Below are 20,464 nucleotides of genomic sequence, written 5' to 3'. Positions count from 1 at the left end.
ATATTTCATATAAATGGAACAATGTGGCCTTTTGTGACTGGCTTTTTCACATAGTATAATATTTCAGGATTCACCAATGTTACAATGAATCTGTATATTAATTCTTTTTATTGCTGAATAATATTCTGTTTGTAGGAATATACATTTATCCATTCAATAGTTGATATATACTTGAGTTGACTTTATTTTTTTCTCTTACAAAAATGATGCTATGAAAATTTATGTACTAGTTTTTGTGTGGACATTTTTATTTCTCTTGAGCATATGCCAAGTACTACATTTGCAGGGTCTCATGGTAAATATATGTCTAATATTTTGAGGAAGTTTCAGACTGTTTTACAAAATGGCTGCATCATTTTATATTTCTACCAGTGTAGTATGAGAGTTCCAATTTTTTCACACACTGTTGTCTGTCTTTTTGATTATAGCCATCCTAGTGGGTGTGAAGTGGTATTTCATTGTGGTTTTGATTTCTATTTCCATGATGGCTAATGATGTTGAGCAACTTTTCATGCTCTTATTAGGTGTTTGCTTATCTTCTTCTTTGGAGAAGAAGATAAATGTCTATTCAGATTTTTTACCTATTTTTAAATTGGGTTATTTGTCTTTTTATTATTATTGAGTTATAAGAGTCCCTTATATATTCTAGATACAAGTTATCAGATGTATTATTTTGTTCTCAAAATTTTCTCTCATTCTTTGGGTTATTTTTCCACATAATGCTGTTCAAAGCATAAAAGTGTTAAATACTTATGATGCCCAATCTGGGTTTTTTCATTGCTTGTGCTTTTGGTATTACATCTATGTGTCTACTAGTTTAAAAAATTGGTCCTAATATGACAAATATGACAAAAGTGAAGACTTTGCCATCACAGCCCTGGTTTCTTAATTTCAATTCTGCCCTGGACAAATTATTGGACTACTTCAACCTCAGTTACTCATCTGTAAGATAGAGATAATTATAGGACTGACTTTTTGAATTGTTGTGGAGATCAGATGAAATAACGTATGTGAACTACTTACAGAGTTTTGCAGAGCTGTGGAACCAGTCTACTGTAAGCTGTTATTGTTATAATCCCAATAATAATAAACTGTAATGCTCTGAAAGTTAAAATGTAGCCAAGTAGTTTATAGGAAGCTGTTTCTAGTGACATATAGTTGTAATGTTTTATAGACAACATTGTATTTGGCCCCCATGAAAAGTAGGTACAGTAGTCATGGTAGTTATTTCCAGGAAGACATACACCTGAGACATCTTAAGAAGAGCCTTTGTCAAGGTCACATGGCTGGGAAGTAAATACAGAATTAAAACCCAGGGTGGCCTTTTTTTTTTCCTTAAAATCATTAGTTGTTTCAGGAACAGAGTTCTAGTAGGACTCAGGTGACTGGGACTTTGTGGTCTGTAAGATGAAGTATTAATTCAGACAACCATATCAAGAAAGAATAAAAGCCATTTTATGGAAAATTATTGATAGTGAGCATTACATGAGAAGCATAGAGTTAGAACATACTTGACCAGAAGGTTTAGATTCATAGATAGCCTTAGCAAATAATGAATTATAATTATATGTATCTTGTTCTTTATTTTTTCAAGATTTTATTTATTTAGAAGAATGGAGGGAGAGAGAGAAACATTAATGTGTGGTTGCCTTTGCACACCCCCTACTGGGGACATGTCCCTCAATCCAGGCATGTGCCCAAGACTGGGAATTGAACCAACAACCCTTTGGTTCACAGGCTGGTGCTCAGTCCACTCAGCCATACCAGCCAGGGCTGTACCTTGTTCTTTAAGTAAAAAGAACTTCTTATTTCCGAAGTTATACATACTCATAGTTAAATATTCAAAATATAGGTAAACATAAAAGAAAATATCTCTCTAGATATTTGCTTAATATGCTTATGTTCCTAAAACATTTATACTTAGAATCATCTCATAAAATGGGCAGATTTAATGTTTGGATTCATTATGCATGAAGTTAAATTGATTTACATTAGGATGTCTATATGCTTTTTAACTCTGAAAATTTTTTTAGAATTTTTTTGTCTTTTATTGAAAATAAAATAAGTCTTTCCAGATCTTCCTAAATTTATCGACTACATTTACTTTACTGTTTACTCATCTAGAGAGAAAAACCAAATTGTGATTCTCTAGGTACATTAGGGCATCATGAGTAATTAACTCTCTAACTCAAAAATGGCTGATCTTTAGCAAGTATGTACTTCCTAAAGGTGATCAAGCAGTCTGAAGTGGTTATTGCTTATAAATTCACCATTTTATTGAGAAGCAGCAAACACCGTTTAAATGCTTTGTGGAAACAAGGAACAGGTACTACCAACCTGACCCTGACTCTGGTGCTGTGACTTTGGGAGCATTATTGAAGCCTATAAGTTTTACAGTGAACTTTTGAGAGCTAGATACCACTCTCAGTTTTATTTCCACTAAAATTCATTGAAAAAATATATCTGACTATAAAGTAATATCAAATCAACTTGATAAAACAACAGTGACATTTGAAGTGTTATTTATGAAGTTCAGAAAAAATCCTTATAGAGATGAAATGACTTATGCTCAAGTCAGTTTTTCCTATCATAGCCATTTATCTAAATAACTAAAGCAAAGTAGTAGAGCTATGCTGCACAAGTTTAAGATTTATTAGCACATTTTGTTCTAATGATTTTCCCTCTTTCCTCTGCCTGAACTTCAGTCTTTAGCTAGGACTATCCAGATCTTTTTTGGGTATTTAAATCTCATGGTACATATATTGGATGATGAGAAAACCTCTAGTGTTTTAAATTTATCTTCACAAACCCGAGTAATTTCTGCTTAGTTCCTCAAGTATTGCTTAGCTTTTTAAAGATTTTATTTATTTATTTTTAGAGAGAGGGGAAAGGAAGGAGAAAAAGAGGGAGAGAAACATCAATAGGAAAGAAAAAGATCAATTGGTACATATCTCAACTGGGACCAAACCCATAACCCAAGTGTGTGCCTTGACTGGGAATCTAACTGGAGATCTTTTGCTTTGCAAGACAGTATTCAACCAACTAAGCCACACCAGTCAGGGCCTCAGGTATTAATTATTCAATGCAAAAAAGGAAAAAGGCTGTTAGTCTTTGAGTGTATGAGTTTGTTAGTATTTAGAAGTGTCATGCAACAAGAGGTTTGAATTTGCTATTTTATTTGGCTAAATAACAAGTAATGTTAAATATTATGGAAGACTGATTGTTTTATACAAACAAAATTATTTTGAACTAAACATATCTGATACTTGAACTTCATCTTAAATTTTAGCATATGAAAATGTGAGATGTCTGTTGGATTAACAAAAACCAAATGTCAAGTGGAAAATTATTATAAGCTTTAATCTATCTACTTTTAAGTGGATAGATTCCATGAAAATCAAGACTTTTATAGTGGCTATACTTGAAAAATTCTTTTTACTATAAGGAATTACAACTCACTCTATACAAAAATTAGAAGTTTTATCCTAAAAATGGTACTTATTAAATGCAGTTACATCTTTGTGTATGTGTGTGCACATATTTTTTAGAAAACATAGTGATAGCATTTTTCCTCAATAAAATCTGAAGCCTCTCACAGTTAAGCGAACAGAATAGTGTATCTGTGGTACTAGAATTTTTTTTCAAAGTCAGTTTGAAACTTTTGAATTATAAAACCCTGTATACATTAGGGATTGCTATCTGCTACCTCATAATTAATGATTAGCTAGTTTCTGTTAGAAATAGCCAGAACTTTGGAAACTGACCGTTTCTAAGTAAACCAATTTAAGGTTTATTATCAATATGTAGTGATTGCTTACGAATGAAGGAGAATGATAAGATCAGTTAAAAGTGAGAAGAAAGGAAAAGGTGGTGGGAACAAATTGGAGGAAGAAGAGGGATAAGATTTATTGCTTTTGGTTATTCCAGGTGTACCTGCTATGCTTCATGAAACACCTGGACATGTGTTCATTTCTAATGGAAGGAATACTGAAGTAGAAATCTCATCTGGGCATTCCTAAATTCTATCTAAGTACCCTTATACTATCTGAGTACCTAAATACTCAGGATCACTCACAAGCAGTGGTAGTTGAAGTTTTATGGCAACTAATATTTCATACAGGGTCCAGAACAAATAATGGTCCTTTTTTAATTACAAAATCATAAGAACATAATTCTGTAACATAAAAATATCATACTCATGCACACTATATGACATCATAGATGAAATGTTCAAATTAAAACTATAAATTATTGTACCCATGTTATAACCCTACCAACCACAGTTAAGCAGGCCTGCTTCTGCCAGATTCCATCGACATCCAGAAATTTTGGTGTTTTGTTTTTGTTTTTGTATTTCTAAGACTGGCTTGAGGTAGGCATGGAAAACTCCTTGATGGAGCAGAAATTTCATTCAATTTTTATTGGTTTAACCTCACAGAATAAATTCTTTTGCTAAGATAACTCTGGTAATTGTCTGGGTTAATTGATTTTAGTTCTCATAATTTACTTTAAGTCAAGTTTCTATTTCAGTATTACAAATACAGGTTTATTGTGGTGAACCTGTGAGAAAAAGACTAAACTATATTAATAATTATAAATGATTAACATGTTTTAATGCTACTGAATATGTTTTGTTTGATCATGCTGCAATATAGAATTCCTGATAATCAAAACTAGATGTCATAGTGTAACATGAATATTAAAATGGGCACAGATAACACCCCAAGTTTTATAAAAGTGGCCTATAAACTGTGTGCTCTAAAGTGAGATGGAGACTCATGTATAGGAATAGTGATTAGCTTTTAGATGTGGACCAAAGATGCACATTTATATATATTTTTAAAAGATGAAATTAAAAAAAAATTGAAAATGCCTTTTTGCACTGTCTTTATGTAGTAAAAATCTATTTATTTGTAATTTTAGTGTGAAATTTTAATAATTTCAAACAGTAAAATGCAAACTTTATTGAGAAATGGAATATATTTTTCCTTTTACTAAATCTTCCATAGGCCTTTTTCTTTATGTGCTCAATGACATCATCCTTTTCCAAGTCTTTCAATCATCTGGCAACAGTGAACTGCTGTAGTTGTCCATTTCTTATAGTTAAAATTTTAGAATATTTGTAAGCTGGTTGTTAAGCATAACTGGCATAAAAATGAAATAATCTAAATTTACAGTTAAATAAATTACATTAAAACAAAGGCAATAAAAATGCAAAAGTTTTCACTATCTAATTATTTTAAATCTTACTATTATCCATGCTGTTGAGGTTATTTATGTTCATAGTATCTGAATAGTAAACACCCTATATTATGACATACAACTGTGTATCTCTTTCCAACTAGGTGTTCGATGACTTCACATTTGGTGGCTCATAATTGGTCATAGTAGGAATATTTATTTATGCCAGAGAAATTGGCAAATGACATGTCACTTTTTTTCTTTGCTTTTTCTTTTTTCTGAAGAAAGGGTGGTTAAAGATTCACCCGTACACCACACCACTGCCTACAGTCTGCCAGCTTTTGGTCTTCCTACTTCTAGGCTCAACTCCCAGCTCTTTGTCTTGTACAACTCACCATGCTTAATTTTCCTACATGGGAAAAGTTGAGCATGATAAAGAAAGGAAGTTAGATGAACATGGTAAAAATCTATAGTTTTTGCCTTAGTAATGGACAGGTTAGCATCTCTGGGTCTTCATTATTTTATCCTTAAAATAGAACATTGTTCTCTTTTTGTTCTACCTAACAAGATTTTAAAATTAAAATCACAACAAGCTAGCGTTTGTGAAAGCTCCTCGGAAAATGCTATATACATATAAGTTTTTTAATAGTAAAGAGTTGCTTCACTTTTTTATTTTTTGGGTTAAGTTTTCAAAAGCTCATAACAAGATGGAGTTTACACCCTAAATTTCTTCCCCAATTTTCCACAGCCTAACTGCTACCTATATTTCCAAGTTTACTTCCTATGCTTATGTCTAGCACTGGGATGGTGCAGTGTGGGTATGACATCACCTTCTCAGTGATGCCACTGCACATCCTACATTACTGTGGTTCTTCTTCAACTGCTGTATTCAGACAGTTCCCAACTATTTTCATTCTTGTTCTCCAAGAAAAATGACCAAAGAATCAGATTAGGCAATAAAGACAAAGCCTAAATATCATCCTTTTTGTTAAGGCTCTTGTTAAGATGCAAATAATGCAAGAAAATAGAAAAAAGTGACATTAAACCATTGTCACTCCTTGATATCTTAGCGAGAAATGATTGATGAGTCACTTCCAGCCAAGATGGAGGCGTAGGTAGATATACTGTGCCTCCTTGCACAAGCAAGATAAGGACAACAAAAATTTAGAAACAGAAAAACAACCAGTACTGACAGAAAATTGAACTGTATGGAAGTCTGACAACCAAGGAGTTAAAATAGACTCATTCATCCAGACCAGGAGGAGGGGTGCAGTTGGGCAGCCGAAGGGAGAGGAGTTGTGGGGAAAAAAGCAGTGATGGGTGGACCCTGGGCAAGCAAGGTGGCAGCAGGTGGACCCACCATGAGGACTGATTGTGGAGGAGCATGGCGTGCAAGGTAGCTTGTGGAACTGGGCAGTCCCACATTTGTGTGCAGATAAACCAGGCAAAACTGGGGAGCAAGATAGATAGCGCAACCCAGGGTCCCACTTGAGGAAATAAAGCTTCAAAACACTGATTGAAAACATCTGTTGAGGTTGAGGTGCCAGGAGAGACTCCCAGCCTTACAGGAGAGTTTGTTGGAGAGACCCACAGAGGTCTAAAATGTACACAAACCCACCCACATGGGAATCAGCACCAGAAGGGCCCAGTTTGCTTGGGGAAAGCAGCAGAAGTGACTGAAATCTGGCAGAGAGTAGAGCAAGTGCCATTGTTCCCTCTTGGATCCCTCCCCCACATACAGCATGGCCACCCAGTGACTGGGTTGTCCCACCCAGTAAAACACCTAAGGCTCCACCTCTCACTACATAGCAGGCATGTCAAGACAAAAAAAAATGGCCCAAACTAAAGAACAGATCAAAGCTCCAGAAAAAATACAACTGAGTGATAAAGAGATAGCCAGCCTATCAGATGCACAGTTCAAAGCACTGGTGTTCAGGTTGCTCACAGAATTGGTTGAATTTGGCTGCAAATTAGATGAAAAAATGAAGGCTACATTAAGCAAAATGAAGGAAAATGCACAGGGAACCAATAGTGATGGGAAGAAAACTGGGACTCAAATTAATGGAGTGGACCAGAAGGAAGAAAGAAACATCCAATCAGAACAGAATGAAGAAACAAGAATTCAAAACAATGAGGAGGGCCTTAGGAACCTCCAGGACATCTTTAAATGCTCCAACATCAGAAGGGGAAGAGCAAGAGCAACAAATGGAAAAGTTATTTGAGCAAATAATAAAGAACTCCCCCAATCTGGCAAAGGAAATAGACTTCCAGGAAGTCCAGGAAGCTCAGAGAGTCCCAAAGAACTTGGACCTAAGGAGGAACACACCAAGGCACATCATAATTACATTACCCAAGACTAAAATGAAGGAGAGAATCCTAGAAGCAGGAAGAGATAAGGAGACAGTTACCTACAAAGACTGTCAGTTGATTTGTCAGAAGAGACCTTACAGGCAAGAAAGGGCTGGAAAGAAGTATTCGAAGTCATGAAAGGCAAGGACCTACATCCAAGATTGCTCTATCCAGCAAAGCTTTCATTTAGAATGGAAGGGCAGATAAAGTGCTTCTCAAATAAGGTCAAGTTAAAGGAGTTCATCATCACCAAGCCCTTATTATATAAAATGTTAAAGGGACTTATCTAAGAAAAAGAAGATAAAAAACATGTACAGTAAAATGTAAAATGTACAGTAAAATGACAGCAAACTCACAATTATTAGCAACCACACCTAAAACATAAACGAACTAAGCAAACAATTACAATGGGAAGAGAACCACAGAAATGGAGATCACGTGGAGGAATAGCAACAGGGGAGTGGGAGGAGGAGAGTGGGGGAAAAGGTACAGAGAATAAGTAGCATAGATGGTAGGTAAAAAAGTAGAGAGGAGCAGGGTAAGAATAGTATGGGAAATGTAGAAGCTAAAGAACTTAAGACACATGGACATGAACTAAAGGGTGGGAGAGGGTGTGCAGGGTAGAGGGGAGTGAAGGGGGGGAAATGGGACAACTGTAATAGCATGATCAATAAAGCATATTAAAAATGATTGATGAAATTACTTAGTCTTCAAGTTGGGTCCTAATTTAGTTAATTTTTAAGGAAGGACAAGTTGTAGAGATATCAGGAACATAGGGCAGGGGCCAACTGAAGAAGTTGGAGACCAAGGAAGTGTACACAAGAAACTACACCCATTTGATTTTTTGGTGGCTAAAACACAGTTTGATATATTACCAAGTCCCAATGATACAAAATTTTAGAAATCTCTGAAGAAAAAAAAAAGATGCTAAGGGAAAGAGCGTACGTTTGGGGTCACTACTTCCTTGGTCAATTCTTTTATTCTATAAATGACATTTCATTAAATTTTCATTTAGAAATTCCTCTTTGTACATGATTTCTTTGTTTCATAATTCTTCACTTCTTCCCTCCTCTTTCTTTTCCTTCTTTTTAGTTTTAGTCATTTTTGTGAAGATTATTCTGCCTTTCCATAACAGTTAGAAGCAATGTACTTAGAAATAGCTGGGGTATCCTGCCTAATTATTTACCATACCAGCTTTACTAATTTCTGTCATAAATTATTATTTTTGATGTGGGGCAAGGAGACAAAAAATAAGAAAGTTGTGATCCTCACTCTCAAGTAATAATGTAGATGTGATAATTAGATAAACAAGTTGATATAAATTACTCATTAACCCTCCTGCTATATATAGTCAATTTATTAAACAAATAGCTTATTGCTGAATGCTGAATGTCATGTGCCACAGTAACAAAATTATGTAAGGGTGCTGACTGAGAGCCTATCTCCTTATCATTCATGGATCATTTCACCTTTGAAGTGGTAGAGACTGGACTTTAGCAATTACAGAAAACTATAAACTCCAAGTTATCTGCTTATTTGGGGGTTGTGGGTTTTTTTTTTTAAGAATTCTTTTAATATAGAATGTTTAGCAGTTTGTTTTTTTTCCTCTAGGAAGGATTCTACCACCATTCTTGATTCTTTCTGACAAAGCAACAAAGTCATATTAGTCCAGAGGTACTAGTGTTTTATACAAATGTGTCCTGTAAGATATGAAACCCTGGTATTATATAAAACTCGAGTTGTGTTATTCATATTTACATTTCCATCTTTCTCCGCATGCTAGAAGATTTGAAATCATATCAGATTACAAGTCTATAATAAAAACCAAATCAAGTGTATATTTTTTTCTGCTCTTCTGTTTTAGTTGGACTACACCAATTTTGAAGAAAGGGTATAGACAGAGGCTGGAGTTGTCAGACATATACCAGATCCCTTCAGCTGATTCTGCTGATAATCTCTCTGAAATATTAGAAAGGTATGTTCATTATATTGTTTATTCATTGGAGAGAAAAATTAATGTTATTAATTACTTACAGAACTGATATATCAGAGGGCTTAATATGTAAAATAGCATATTTAAAATAGGAGCACATGCCTGGCCAGATGGTTCAGTAGGTTGAGTGTCATCTCATACCCCAAAAGGTTGAGGGTTCGATTCCTGCTCTGGGCACATACCTGGGTTGTGGGTTCACATCCCAGTCAGGGCAGTTATGGGATCACATTGATGTTTCACCCCCCTCTCTCCCCCTCTTTCTTTCTCTTCTTTTCTCTCTAAAATCAATAAAATATCATCCTTGAGTGAGGATTAAAATTTTAAAAAATAAAGTAGGAGTATCTTATGTTCTTGCTGAAGTCTTGATCAATTAGGAATTAAACAGCGAAAGGATGGAAGAAAAGTAGCATTTTCTTGAGATATGACTTTTTCTGAAAAATACTTATTTGAGTTCTGAGAAGTTATCTGTCTTTAAAGAATATTAAGTGCATTTTGTGAAGACTGAAATAACAGCTATGTGAAGCAAATTATGTACAGGGTCCTGCAAAAGTAAGACTTGCTTGACTGTGGTTGGTAGGGTATGTGAATGTCTCACACAAGATGGACAGCAATTTGAATATTTGACCTAAAATTTCATACGCTGTGCTTGAATATGATATTGTTATGTTACAGAATTACATGCTTATAATTTTGCAATAACAGATTTTATAATAAAAAAGAGGCATTATTTGTGCCAGGCCCTGTATATTTGCCTCTAAAATTCTAATACTTGATTATAATGAAGTCTTAAGGTAATGGCTATTAAATAGCAAATAAGTGTAAAAGTTTCATAATTTTGATGACATATCTGAATACATAATGAAGTACATATTGAATATTTTATTACATTTTTATTACATAAATTTGATTACATATTGATCACATAGTGAACTCTCTTCTAAGCCACTGTGGTAGAAAAGCGTTATTATCTCCATCTTACAAAAGAGCAAACTGAGGCTCAGAGAGCTGATGTAATTTTCCAGGTAGTGACTGATTCTAACTCAAGGTCTGGATTTTTGGCCTCCCCAGGAACAGTGTTTCCCATTGCAAGACATCCCTTTTCTAAGAGCATTGGTTAGAACCCTTTGATTGCCAGTGAAGGAAATCCAATTAACTATCTTAAGTAAATAAAAAGAAGGAATTAGTTGGCTTATGTAGCCTAACTGTATGAAGTCCTAGACAGAGAACTAACTTTAGAGACTTAATAGAACCAAGCACTCAAATGCCATGTGGTAACATATGCCTTGTGTTGGTTTTGTTTTCTCAAATGAGCTTCCTCCATGCAGACTACAGAGAATAGAGCTATTTCTTTTTGGCCAAATCGGAAAAATTCCAGAGACCCTTGAGTCACATGCTCACTCCTTGGGCAAACCACAGTTAATGAATGAGCTCCATGGGGGTCTTGTGCCAGCAGTGCAATTTAGATACCAAATGAAAGAGAGAGGTGAGAGAGAGTTGGCAATAAATAACTAAATAAATGCTAATAAATTATTGCACCAAAATAAAGTTGAGTAGACTTGGAATTTGTTTATTTTCTTTAAGGTAACTTTATTTTTTGACATTTTTAAGGTAAAGTAATACATTCAAGTTATTTTTCTTGATTTTTTTCAAAGAATTAGACTAATAGGAGTAGCAAATTCACATTTCCAAGATCAAGGACCAATTCCTATATCTCTGCTAACTTCCCCTAGACTACAAATTGTTCGATTCTCACCAATAAAAACATTTTCTCAACCTTTCCTTTCCCTCAGGTCACTACCCTATTCTTTTTCTTTTTTTTCCCCCTTTTCATGGCTAATATTTCTCCACTCTCCTTGTCTCTTCCCCTTTTCACCTTTTACTTACTTCTCAGCTTCCTAAAATACGGTTTTATTGTCTACCATGTTCCTAAAATCACACTGATCAGGGTCACCAGAGGCCTCTAAATTATCAAATATAATGACCTCTTCCTACATGACTTCAGTGTTGAACACTTCTTTCCACCACGAAACCGTTTTTCTTGATTTTCATCTGACTCTTTCTTTGAAAGAGAAGCTAAATCTGCCTTCATATTTACTTTATTGTGTGTCACTGAATGATATGGATGGGAGACAAACTCCATGTGTGTGAGTGAAAGGGTGGGGAAGAGTGGGGAAGCAGACAAACGGGATAGGGTGATTAAGCGTTATAGATAGTAAGCTTCTGGGGGAAGCCATTGTTCATTCAAAGACTATCAAGCTTGCCCTCACATCTCAGCTGTGTGTTCTGTCTTTGAAGTAACTTAGAACCACCTTTAATTATTGTAGATTGAAGGGTATGGGAATAGCTGTTGATCAAATGCAAAGCCTTTATCTAGTTATTTATTTAGTTCTTGCTTATGATTCATGAAACTTTATGTCTGTACAGTTTAAAAATAAAGTTGAAGGTAACATTTAGAGACATATTTTATTCACTTGGGAGGAGAAAAAGGGCTGTTACTAATAAAAAGTAGTGACAATGACAAAATAAATATAACCAGCTGATAAACCTATAGTATTTAAAATAAAACATTTATTTATGTATCAAGCATTTTCAGACTATTTAATTTATACTCCTACTAGAAAATATAGAATTTGATTCTCTTTTAACCTTCCTAAGTCTTACTTTGGAGTAAACATGGTTGTTGCAAACAAAGTTTGATGATATTCGTTTCATACCCCTACATTTTAAAACAAAGTCTAGCATGTTTTTCTAATGTTAAGCCACAGAAAACTCCATTTGACTTTTTATCTTGTTATTGATTTGATAGTTACATTATATAAAGTCTACTGCAGTTCTAAAAAGGTAAAAATAAAGAGGAGAAGGGCAAAAACATTCAATATTTTTTTATTTTCCACCTTTTCCGAGCACAGCAGTGTGTATTCATAAGTAATACTTATTTGTCTACATTTTGTATTGCTGTTAAGAAGCTCAGAACCTTTCTTGAACAAATATATTGTGGCCTTTTCATGTGGTCAACTCACGGAAACTGATATACAGTAGAACATTAAATTCTGCCAAATATCTGACTAAGCATCAGTGTTGATATGTTTCCCAAAATTTTCATTTCTTTAGTTAATCTGCTTGGATATACTTGTGTGAATAAAGGTATGTTAATCAAAATAAACCCAAATATTTGCACAATTACCTTATTAGTTCAACCTTTTATTCCTTTGCAGAGAATGGGACAGAGAACTGGCATCAAAGAAAAATCCTAAACTTATTAATGCCCTTCGGAGATGCTTTTTCTGGAGATTTATGTTCTATGGAATCTTATTATATTTAGGGGTAAGGATCTCATTTGTAAATTTATTATGGCTAAAACAATTATTAAGTTAAATTCACCCAATTACATATATGGATGTGCATAATATTTTGAAATCATATCTGCCTGCTAAATTGTTTCAAGGAAAAATAATAAAATTAGAACATTTGGCAGTGAGGTACTCTTGTTTTCTTAGTCTCCTACATCTTTATCAGTGTGAAGACAGCACCATGTCTGAAAACCCTGGGCTTTGTGGTGTTTAAGTGCCATCTTGGGCGTTCCTGGGGCTCTGATCATTATCCCATCACCAGAGCCTCATTTTGAATCTTTGGTTATGCTCTAGGAAAGACAATGGCAAATTGAAAACTTATTTAGTCTTCATAGAAAAGTTGTGCGCCAATTTTCTTTGGAATGTGAAGTACCATTTGGATGCACTTTTATTCATGTAAATTTTCATGCTCTGCAGAGTTAGCAGTGCCCTGGTGTCTCCAAAGAGATGCCATACAAGTTGCATGGTGTTGAGAATCTGTAGTTCAAACATAGCAAGAAAAATACATTTAAAAATGTCTGTTGACAAAGATGACCACATTTATGTCCAGAATGTTTTGTGCTACTCTAAGGAATCTCCTGGAAAAGTTCTTCTGGCTTTTTACTATCTATCTATCTATCTGTCTATTTATGTATCTGTCATCTATCAATCTATTCCTACAGAAACCTGCAACAGTTTGGGGGTGAAACTATTTTATACATAAATATAAATAAGATAGCTGAAGAATTAATTAGCTCTTAAGATATCTTTAAGGCAATTTTTCTTCATGAAAGTACTTGAGCTTTGGGAGACAATTTTATACATAGTTTCTGGCTCTATTGACTTAATTTAAAAAATATGTTTTGTTGATTGCTTTAATGACTATATTCTATATATTTAAATTACTATATATAGTACAGTTCACTCCAGTCATTATATAAGAATATAACAGTCCAATAATAAATCATTGTTGGATTGAAGTAAATGATACTTCAAACAAGTGTTATGTTGTGACTATGGTTGCTGTAAAACTAAACATTTTCCTAGTTATGTTCTCTGTCACTTGCTGGCCTAATAATTAACATAAACACAACTGAATAGAAGCGGGAAGAGAGGCCTAGTTACCAAGCCCCTTTATTCTCTACCTGACTTGTGAAATAATTTATCCACTAGCCTAGAAGATTCATGTGAAAAAAGTACTCACCTAAATGTGAAAGTTTAGATGATTCTCAAATATATTATTTTTTGGCCTGGCATACACAGACCCCAAAATAAATGTGATATAGTTTAATATTTATTGTACCTAATCTGTTCCAGGGTCAGGTCAGCATTCAAGCCTTTTATGCAGATCATTGTAACTTGATTGTCCTTGAATGTCCATGCAGCAGACATTATTATACAGAAAAGGAAATTGAATATCAGAAAAATTATAGAACTCCACCAGAGTCATGTATATAGTAAATATGAATGATAGCCAAGTCCATTTAACCCCAAAACCTATGAACCTGCCACTACCTTGGATTATACTTGCTACATAGCTATATTTATAATGGCTGCATTTAGGCTGTCAACAGAATGGTGACTCTAGTAACTAGTCTCGGGTCTTCTGAGTTTCTTTGCACTTTCTCAGGAGACACACGTTGTCAGAAGCTTGAAGGTTGAGGATTCTTCTTGGGTCACCTCAGGGGCATAACTGCAGAAAGTTCATAGCAGAAAGCAGAATAGGGGAACCAACTAAAATCTTCTCCTTATACTTGGGAAGAAACTGTGAAATTCACCCAAGAGCCAGTAGTGCTCAGGGTCAAAACTATAAACAAAATTAAGGAGCAGAAGAATGGAGACAATGTGGAGGACTAACTTATTCTTAAACTTGAGTTTAAAAATATCTCAGGAATTTTAAATCCTCTTATGGGTAGTAGTGAGGGGAGCAGTGCTCCCTAGCTAACCTGAGCTACAGGTCTGCAACTGGCAGCATGTTTATTTGTGCCAGCTCAATTTCTACTGATAAACACTAGAATCAGTGGTGAGGAAAAGAACCTATGTCAAAAAAAAAAAGAACCTATGTCATAGCTGAAATGTATATGGTAAGAAGGTATAGAGAGGAAAATTAACATTAGCAGTGGCGCAAGTGTGGTAAGGCTGTAGGTTTTTCAGCCTTGTCACAGAGAAAAGGCCTCACTGAACCCATGCAGTTTTAAGTAGTAAAAGTGCTGAAAACTACGTTTTAAAGAATTTAGATAACTATTGATTTGGTTAAAATGAGGGCTGCCTTTCAGGGCATCTGGTCTCTTAACCCTATTTTTTTGTTCTTATTGGTTACAGGAAGAAAAGAAGGGGAGAAAGTGTAGCTATTTTAATAAGATCTCTATCCTTTTAAAGAAATTACACAAATTCACTATTTACATATTTTTGGTCATTCCTTCTTTCCACTGAGTGTGACATCTTGGTAATTAGGTTCCATGAAATAAACAAGGATCTTGAAGTTGCTGTAACTATGCTCTTGGTAATAGGTAGACATACTTTCAAAATGTCCTGTATATTCTTCATCTGTCTAAATTGGAATAATTATGGTATACTGATTGATTGGTTTTAGGACTGATATAAACAGTACTGTAAAATTTGCTGTTGACCATGAAAGGTTAAGAAAAAAGGAAACATCATAACGAAGGAGCTTGTCTCTGTGCAATATTTATGTAATATTAAATCATATTAACTATGGCCTTTCATTATTAATGTACTTATTTTTCTCCATTTGACTCAGCAACCAGATTCAACATTATCTTTAACATCTAAGACTCCTGGCATAGAAGAGAAACTGGCTGTTGAAAAACTGTATGAGAGTCAATTAAGGATAGGCAGAGGGAAGCCAAGTGGATGGAAGTGTGCAAGCAGGTTACTGAGAGAATATGGTTATCACAATACATTTATTATGATAAGAAATTTACAAGCATTCACTCAAAAATATTCTTGATTACTAGGCAGCTCTGGGTATATTTCTGTCATCATATGATATGTCAGAGCAACTTGTGTCAAATTACTTCATTCATTAAACCCTACCAAGGTTAAGGACATAAAGGAGAATAAGTACTAGTACTCATATTGCCAGAGTTCTCGTCTCGTAGTCTATATTGCAAAGGAAAATGTGCCTTATGTTCTGACAAATGCATTGGGTATGTGTTAGAATTTAAGCACATTTCTAAAGAAGGAAGAATGTTTGGGGGAGTTTTGTACACAGATAGTCTCTGGTTTAGGCACTTGGACTTATGTCCCTTTCACCCAAGTATATCAACCTCTAGCAAATCTTCTAGATGTCTGTCATGTAAGATTTATTTTTTAAATTCTTCTCCTATCCCCACATCCCCCATATCTAGCTGCTTCTCTAACACCAGCAATGACTTACGTGTTACATTCATCCTACATACTGAAAATACCCATTACTATACATAACCACATCTCTAACACACAAGCTGCACTTTCTAGTGGTACCTACTGGATTCTACACTTTCCACCAGTTTCTGTGATAAGAATATTTGGAAATTTATGGTATTCGGCTTTCTTTGAAACATAAGGAATTTTTACTTCAATCTGTAGAATAACTAATAGTTCCGCTCCAGATAGTGTGATTTAATTGGCCTTGAATGGGCCCTGGAATAATAAATAGTAGTCTCTGAAAAAGTCCACAGGTGATTGTGATTCAGGTAGATAAGCACCAACATTTTCACTGAATGTATTTAACTTTTTCTAGAATCTAAGGTGAGGGGATTGGAGGGTGAGACATATATGGAGGACTTTTTAGTTTGATTTTTTCCTTAATGACAACACTTATTAATATTTAGTAATATCTTAGTACTGAAAAATTCAAAAGATAAAAATTAATATTAACTATTATAATGAAAAAGGCAAATGTTTATATGCATACCAGATTCCTTCCCCCCATCTAGCTAACTTGCAGAACCTAATTCAGAAAGTTTCAGGTAGATCCTGAAATCCTGCATTTCTAAAAGCTCCCAGATGAAGGTGCTGTTTGCTGCTTGCACCTCACTTTGAGTAACAAGGCCTGACAGGGTCATGGAAAAACAAAAAGCCTAGTTAGAAGAAGTAGTGATGAAAAGAAAAGTAGGCAGATGGGACTGATGAATCGCTCAATGATAGTGACAGCAAACCCACTGAGACTTTATAGAAGTTGGTTAAGGGTTTGTGGAAAGTCTCAATGTTAATTATTAACTTCTGTGTCTCCTTCTAGCACTTCCTTGCAACTAATACAGACTAATATTGCATGTAAACTGTGATTGAAAAAAAAAACAAGCAAAAAGAGAAAAAAATAAAATAATTAGGAATAAAAATTCACCAAGATTCAATAGAAAAAAAAAGATGCATCCATACCAGAAAAAAAGAAAACAAAAGATAGTGACTCTTTTGCAGAGAAGTAAATAGATGATAGGGTACAAGGAGAGGGCAAACATATACCTAAAGGGACTCAGTTTTTTATCCAAGACTGCACCAGCGGGGAGATGTTCCATCTCTTCCTGGTTAATCAGGTTTCAACAGTACTATCTGTACAGAAAGGTTCTCTAAGAGCATTTAACATTATGTGCACTAAGACTTCCAGCCAAGATGGAGGTATAGTGCATCTAGACTGTGCCTTCTTACACAATAAAAAGGATAACAACAAATTTAAAAACAAAAAACAACCAGAACTGACAGAAAGTCGAACTGTATGAAAGTCTGACAACCAAGGAGTTAAAGAAGAAACATTCATCCACACTGGTAGGAGGGGGCAGAGACAGGCAGCCAGGTGAAGAGGATTCAAGGCAAGGCAGTGGCTGGAGGAACAGGGTAGGTGAGGCAGTGGCTGGCAGACTGGGTGAAGTGGCAGCTGGTGGACTGGGGACCCCACATTTGCATCTAGGTAAACTGGGAGAAACAAATGGGGAGTGAGACAGACCACACAACCCAGAGTTCCAGCCTCAAACCTCTGACTGAAGAAACCTGTGGTGGTTACGGCACTGGGAGAAACTCCCAGCCTCAAAGGAGAGTTTGTTGGAGAGACCCACAGAGTCCTAGAATGTACACAAACCTACTCACCCAGGACAGCACCAGAAGGGCCCAATTTCCTTGTGGGTAGCAGAGGAAGTGAATGAAAGCCCACTGAGGTCTGAGCAAGAGGCATTGTTCCCTCTCAACCCCTCCCTCATATAAAGCACCAAAACACAGCTAATGTGGGTTGCCTCACCCTGGTGAATATCTAAGGCTCTTCCCCTTACTACATAACATGTGTGTCAAGACCAAAAATGGCCCAAATGAAAGGACAGATCAAAGCTCCAGAGAAAATATAACTAAGTGACAGAGATAGCTAACATATCCGATGCAGAGTTCAAAACACTGGTAATCAGGATGCTCACAGAAATGGTTGAGTATGGTGGGAAAATATAGGAAAGAGTGAAAGCTATGCAAAGTGAAATAAAAGAAAATGTATAGGGAACCAACATTGAAGGGAAGGAAACCAGGACTGAAATCAACAGTTTGAAGAAAAAGGAAGAAATAAACATTCTAGCAGAACAGAATGAAGAAACAAGAATTCAAAAAAAATGAGGAAAGGCTTAGAAACCTCTGGGACAACTTTTGAAAGTTCCAACACCCAAATCATAGAGTTGCCAGAAGGACAAGAGGGAGAGCAAGACTCTGAGAACTTATTTGAAAACATAATGAAGGAGGACTTCTGCAGTCTGGCAAAGAAAATAGACTTCTAGGACGTCTAGGAAGCTCAGAGAGTTCCAAAGAAGTTGGACCCAAAGAAGTACACACCAAGGCACATCATAATTAAGTTACGCAAGATGGAAGATAAGGAGAGGATCTGAAAATCAGCAAGAGAAGAGGAGACATTCACCTACAAAGGATTTCCCGTAAGACTATAAGCAGATTTCTCAAAAGAAACGTTGCAGGCCAGAAGGGGCTGGAAAGAAGTATTCAAAGTCATGAAAGGCAAGGAGCTGCAACCAAGATGGCTTTACCCAGCAAAGCTATCATTTAGAATGGAAGGGCAGATAAATTGCTTTTTAGCTAAGGTCAAGATGGAGGAGTTCATCATCACCAAGCTCTTACTATATGAAATGTTAAAGGAACTTATCTAAGAAAAAGAAGATCAACAATATGAACAATATGTTCAACAATATGAACAGTAAAATGACAACAAACTCACAACTATCAACAACAGAACCTAAAAAAACCCCAAAACAATAACCAGCTAAGCTATTAACTAAAACAGGAACAGAGATCACATGGAGGGTTGTCAGCAGGGAGGGTAAGCGGGGTGAATCAGGGAAAAGGTACAGGGAATAAGAAGCATAAATGGTAGGTACAAAATAGACAAGGGGAGGTTAAGAATAGAATAGGAAATGTAAAAGCCAAAGAACTTATATGTACAACCCACAGTCATGAACTAAGGAGAGTGGTGTGGGTGGGGAGGTGAAGGACAGGGGAATAAAGGAGGGAAAATGAGACAACTGTAATAGCATAATCAAAAAGTATATTTAAAGAAACATTATGTGTACTTTTGAAGGCAAATCTAGAAATCCAATACCATGTTCAGTAGAAAATTGTATCTGTAAGGAAAATAAATCTCGGTTCTTCCATGTGACAGTTAGAAAACATTCTATCTGTAGATTAGGAATTATCTGTAGTTATGTATTTACAACTTAAATTTGATACAAGGTGGCCCAGTTCTCTCCTTCCTTGTAGGCACATGGTTTACCTTTAGTTCTTATAGCTAACCAGTATCCAGTCATGACTCATGAGTAAAATGTATGTGATGCACTTGAGGACATGTTTTTCTCAAAGGTGAGCATTTTTCCCCTCGGCTCTTTCTAGGGTATGATGATGCTTTGATGCCAGAGCCTGTTTTATTGTCTTTGGACAAATCAAAGAACTTTTCTAGACCTCAGTTTCCTTACCTATACAATTCAAGGGGTGACAGTAAAGTCTCTTTATAGTCTCTATAATCTCTTCCACTTTTTGGTTTACAGGCCTGTGCTCAGTCCACTGAGCTACACCAGACAGGGCTTCACTTTTTAAACTGTGTGTCTATGATATGTGTCCTAGCAAAATGGTATTTATCTTAAATTTCAGTGATATTAACTTATAATTTTATTTGGTAGGTTAATGTTGAACTAATCACAATACTTGAATTGATGCTCAGTTGAAAGAGAGCAGGTTGTGTTTTTACATTTTTGTTTTGATTTAGGGTTATGAATAAGAAATGAACTTTGGAGTCAAAATGTCTGATTCAAATCCCACTTTTTCCACTCACTAGCTGAGTGTGACACTGGGCAAATTATTCAAACTCTCCTTGTCACAGTATCTTTAATTGTAAAGTGGAATATAATAGCATATATTTCATAGAATTATTGTGAGATTAAGTGAGTTGAGCAGATAGAGTGGATCCTGGTAGATAGCAAGTACTCCATAAATGTTAACTGTTGCTAGATCTTTAAGTAGAATCTCTATCTACCTGCACAAACCTAATATTATTAACATTTACTTTAATTTTTATAGGGCACAGGAAAATATTTTCTAATATTTTAAAATGGTACCTAGATACTAAGTTTTACCTCAG

At 35.3% G+C, this 20,464-nt stretch overlaps 1 protein-coding gene across 1 annotated transcript in view; it reads left to right on the top strand.

Annotated features, from left to right (window-relative positions):
- Nucleotides 1-20,464, top strand: part of CFTR (CF transmembrane conductance regulator) — a 214,666-nt gene that overhangs the window by 31,850 nt on the left and 162,352 nt on the right. The window contains exons 2-3 of the mRNA XM_037064209.1: nucleotides 9,395-9,505; nucleotides 12,739-12,847. Of these exons, the coding sequence (XP_036920104.1) occupies nucleotides 9,395-9,505; nucleotides 12,739-12,847 (220 nt within the window). The remainder of the gene's footprint in view (nucleotides 1-9,394; nucleotides 9,506-12,738; nucleotides 12,848-20,464) is intronic.

This window comes from Sturnira hondurensis, unplaced genomic scaffold, assembly GCF_014824575.4.
Source record: "Sturnira hondurensis isolate 20B ecotype Veracruz unplaced genomic scaffold, ASM1482457v3 Scaffold0014953, whole genome shotgun sequence".
Lineage (NCBI taxonomy): Eukaryota > Metazoa > Chordata > Mammalia > Chiroptera > Phyllostomidae > Sturnira > Sturnira hondurensis.
This window is presented reverse-complemented; position numbering and strand designations above follow the sequence as displayed.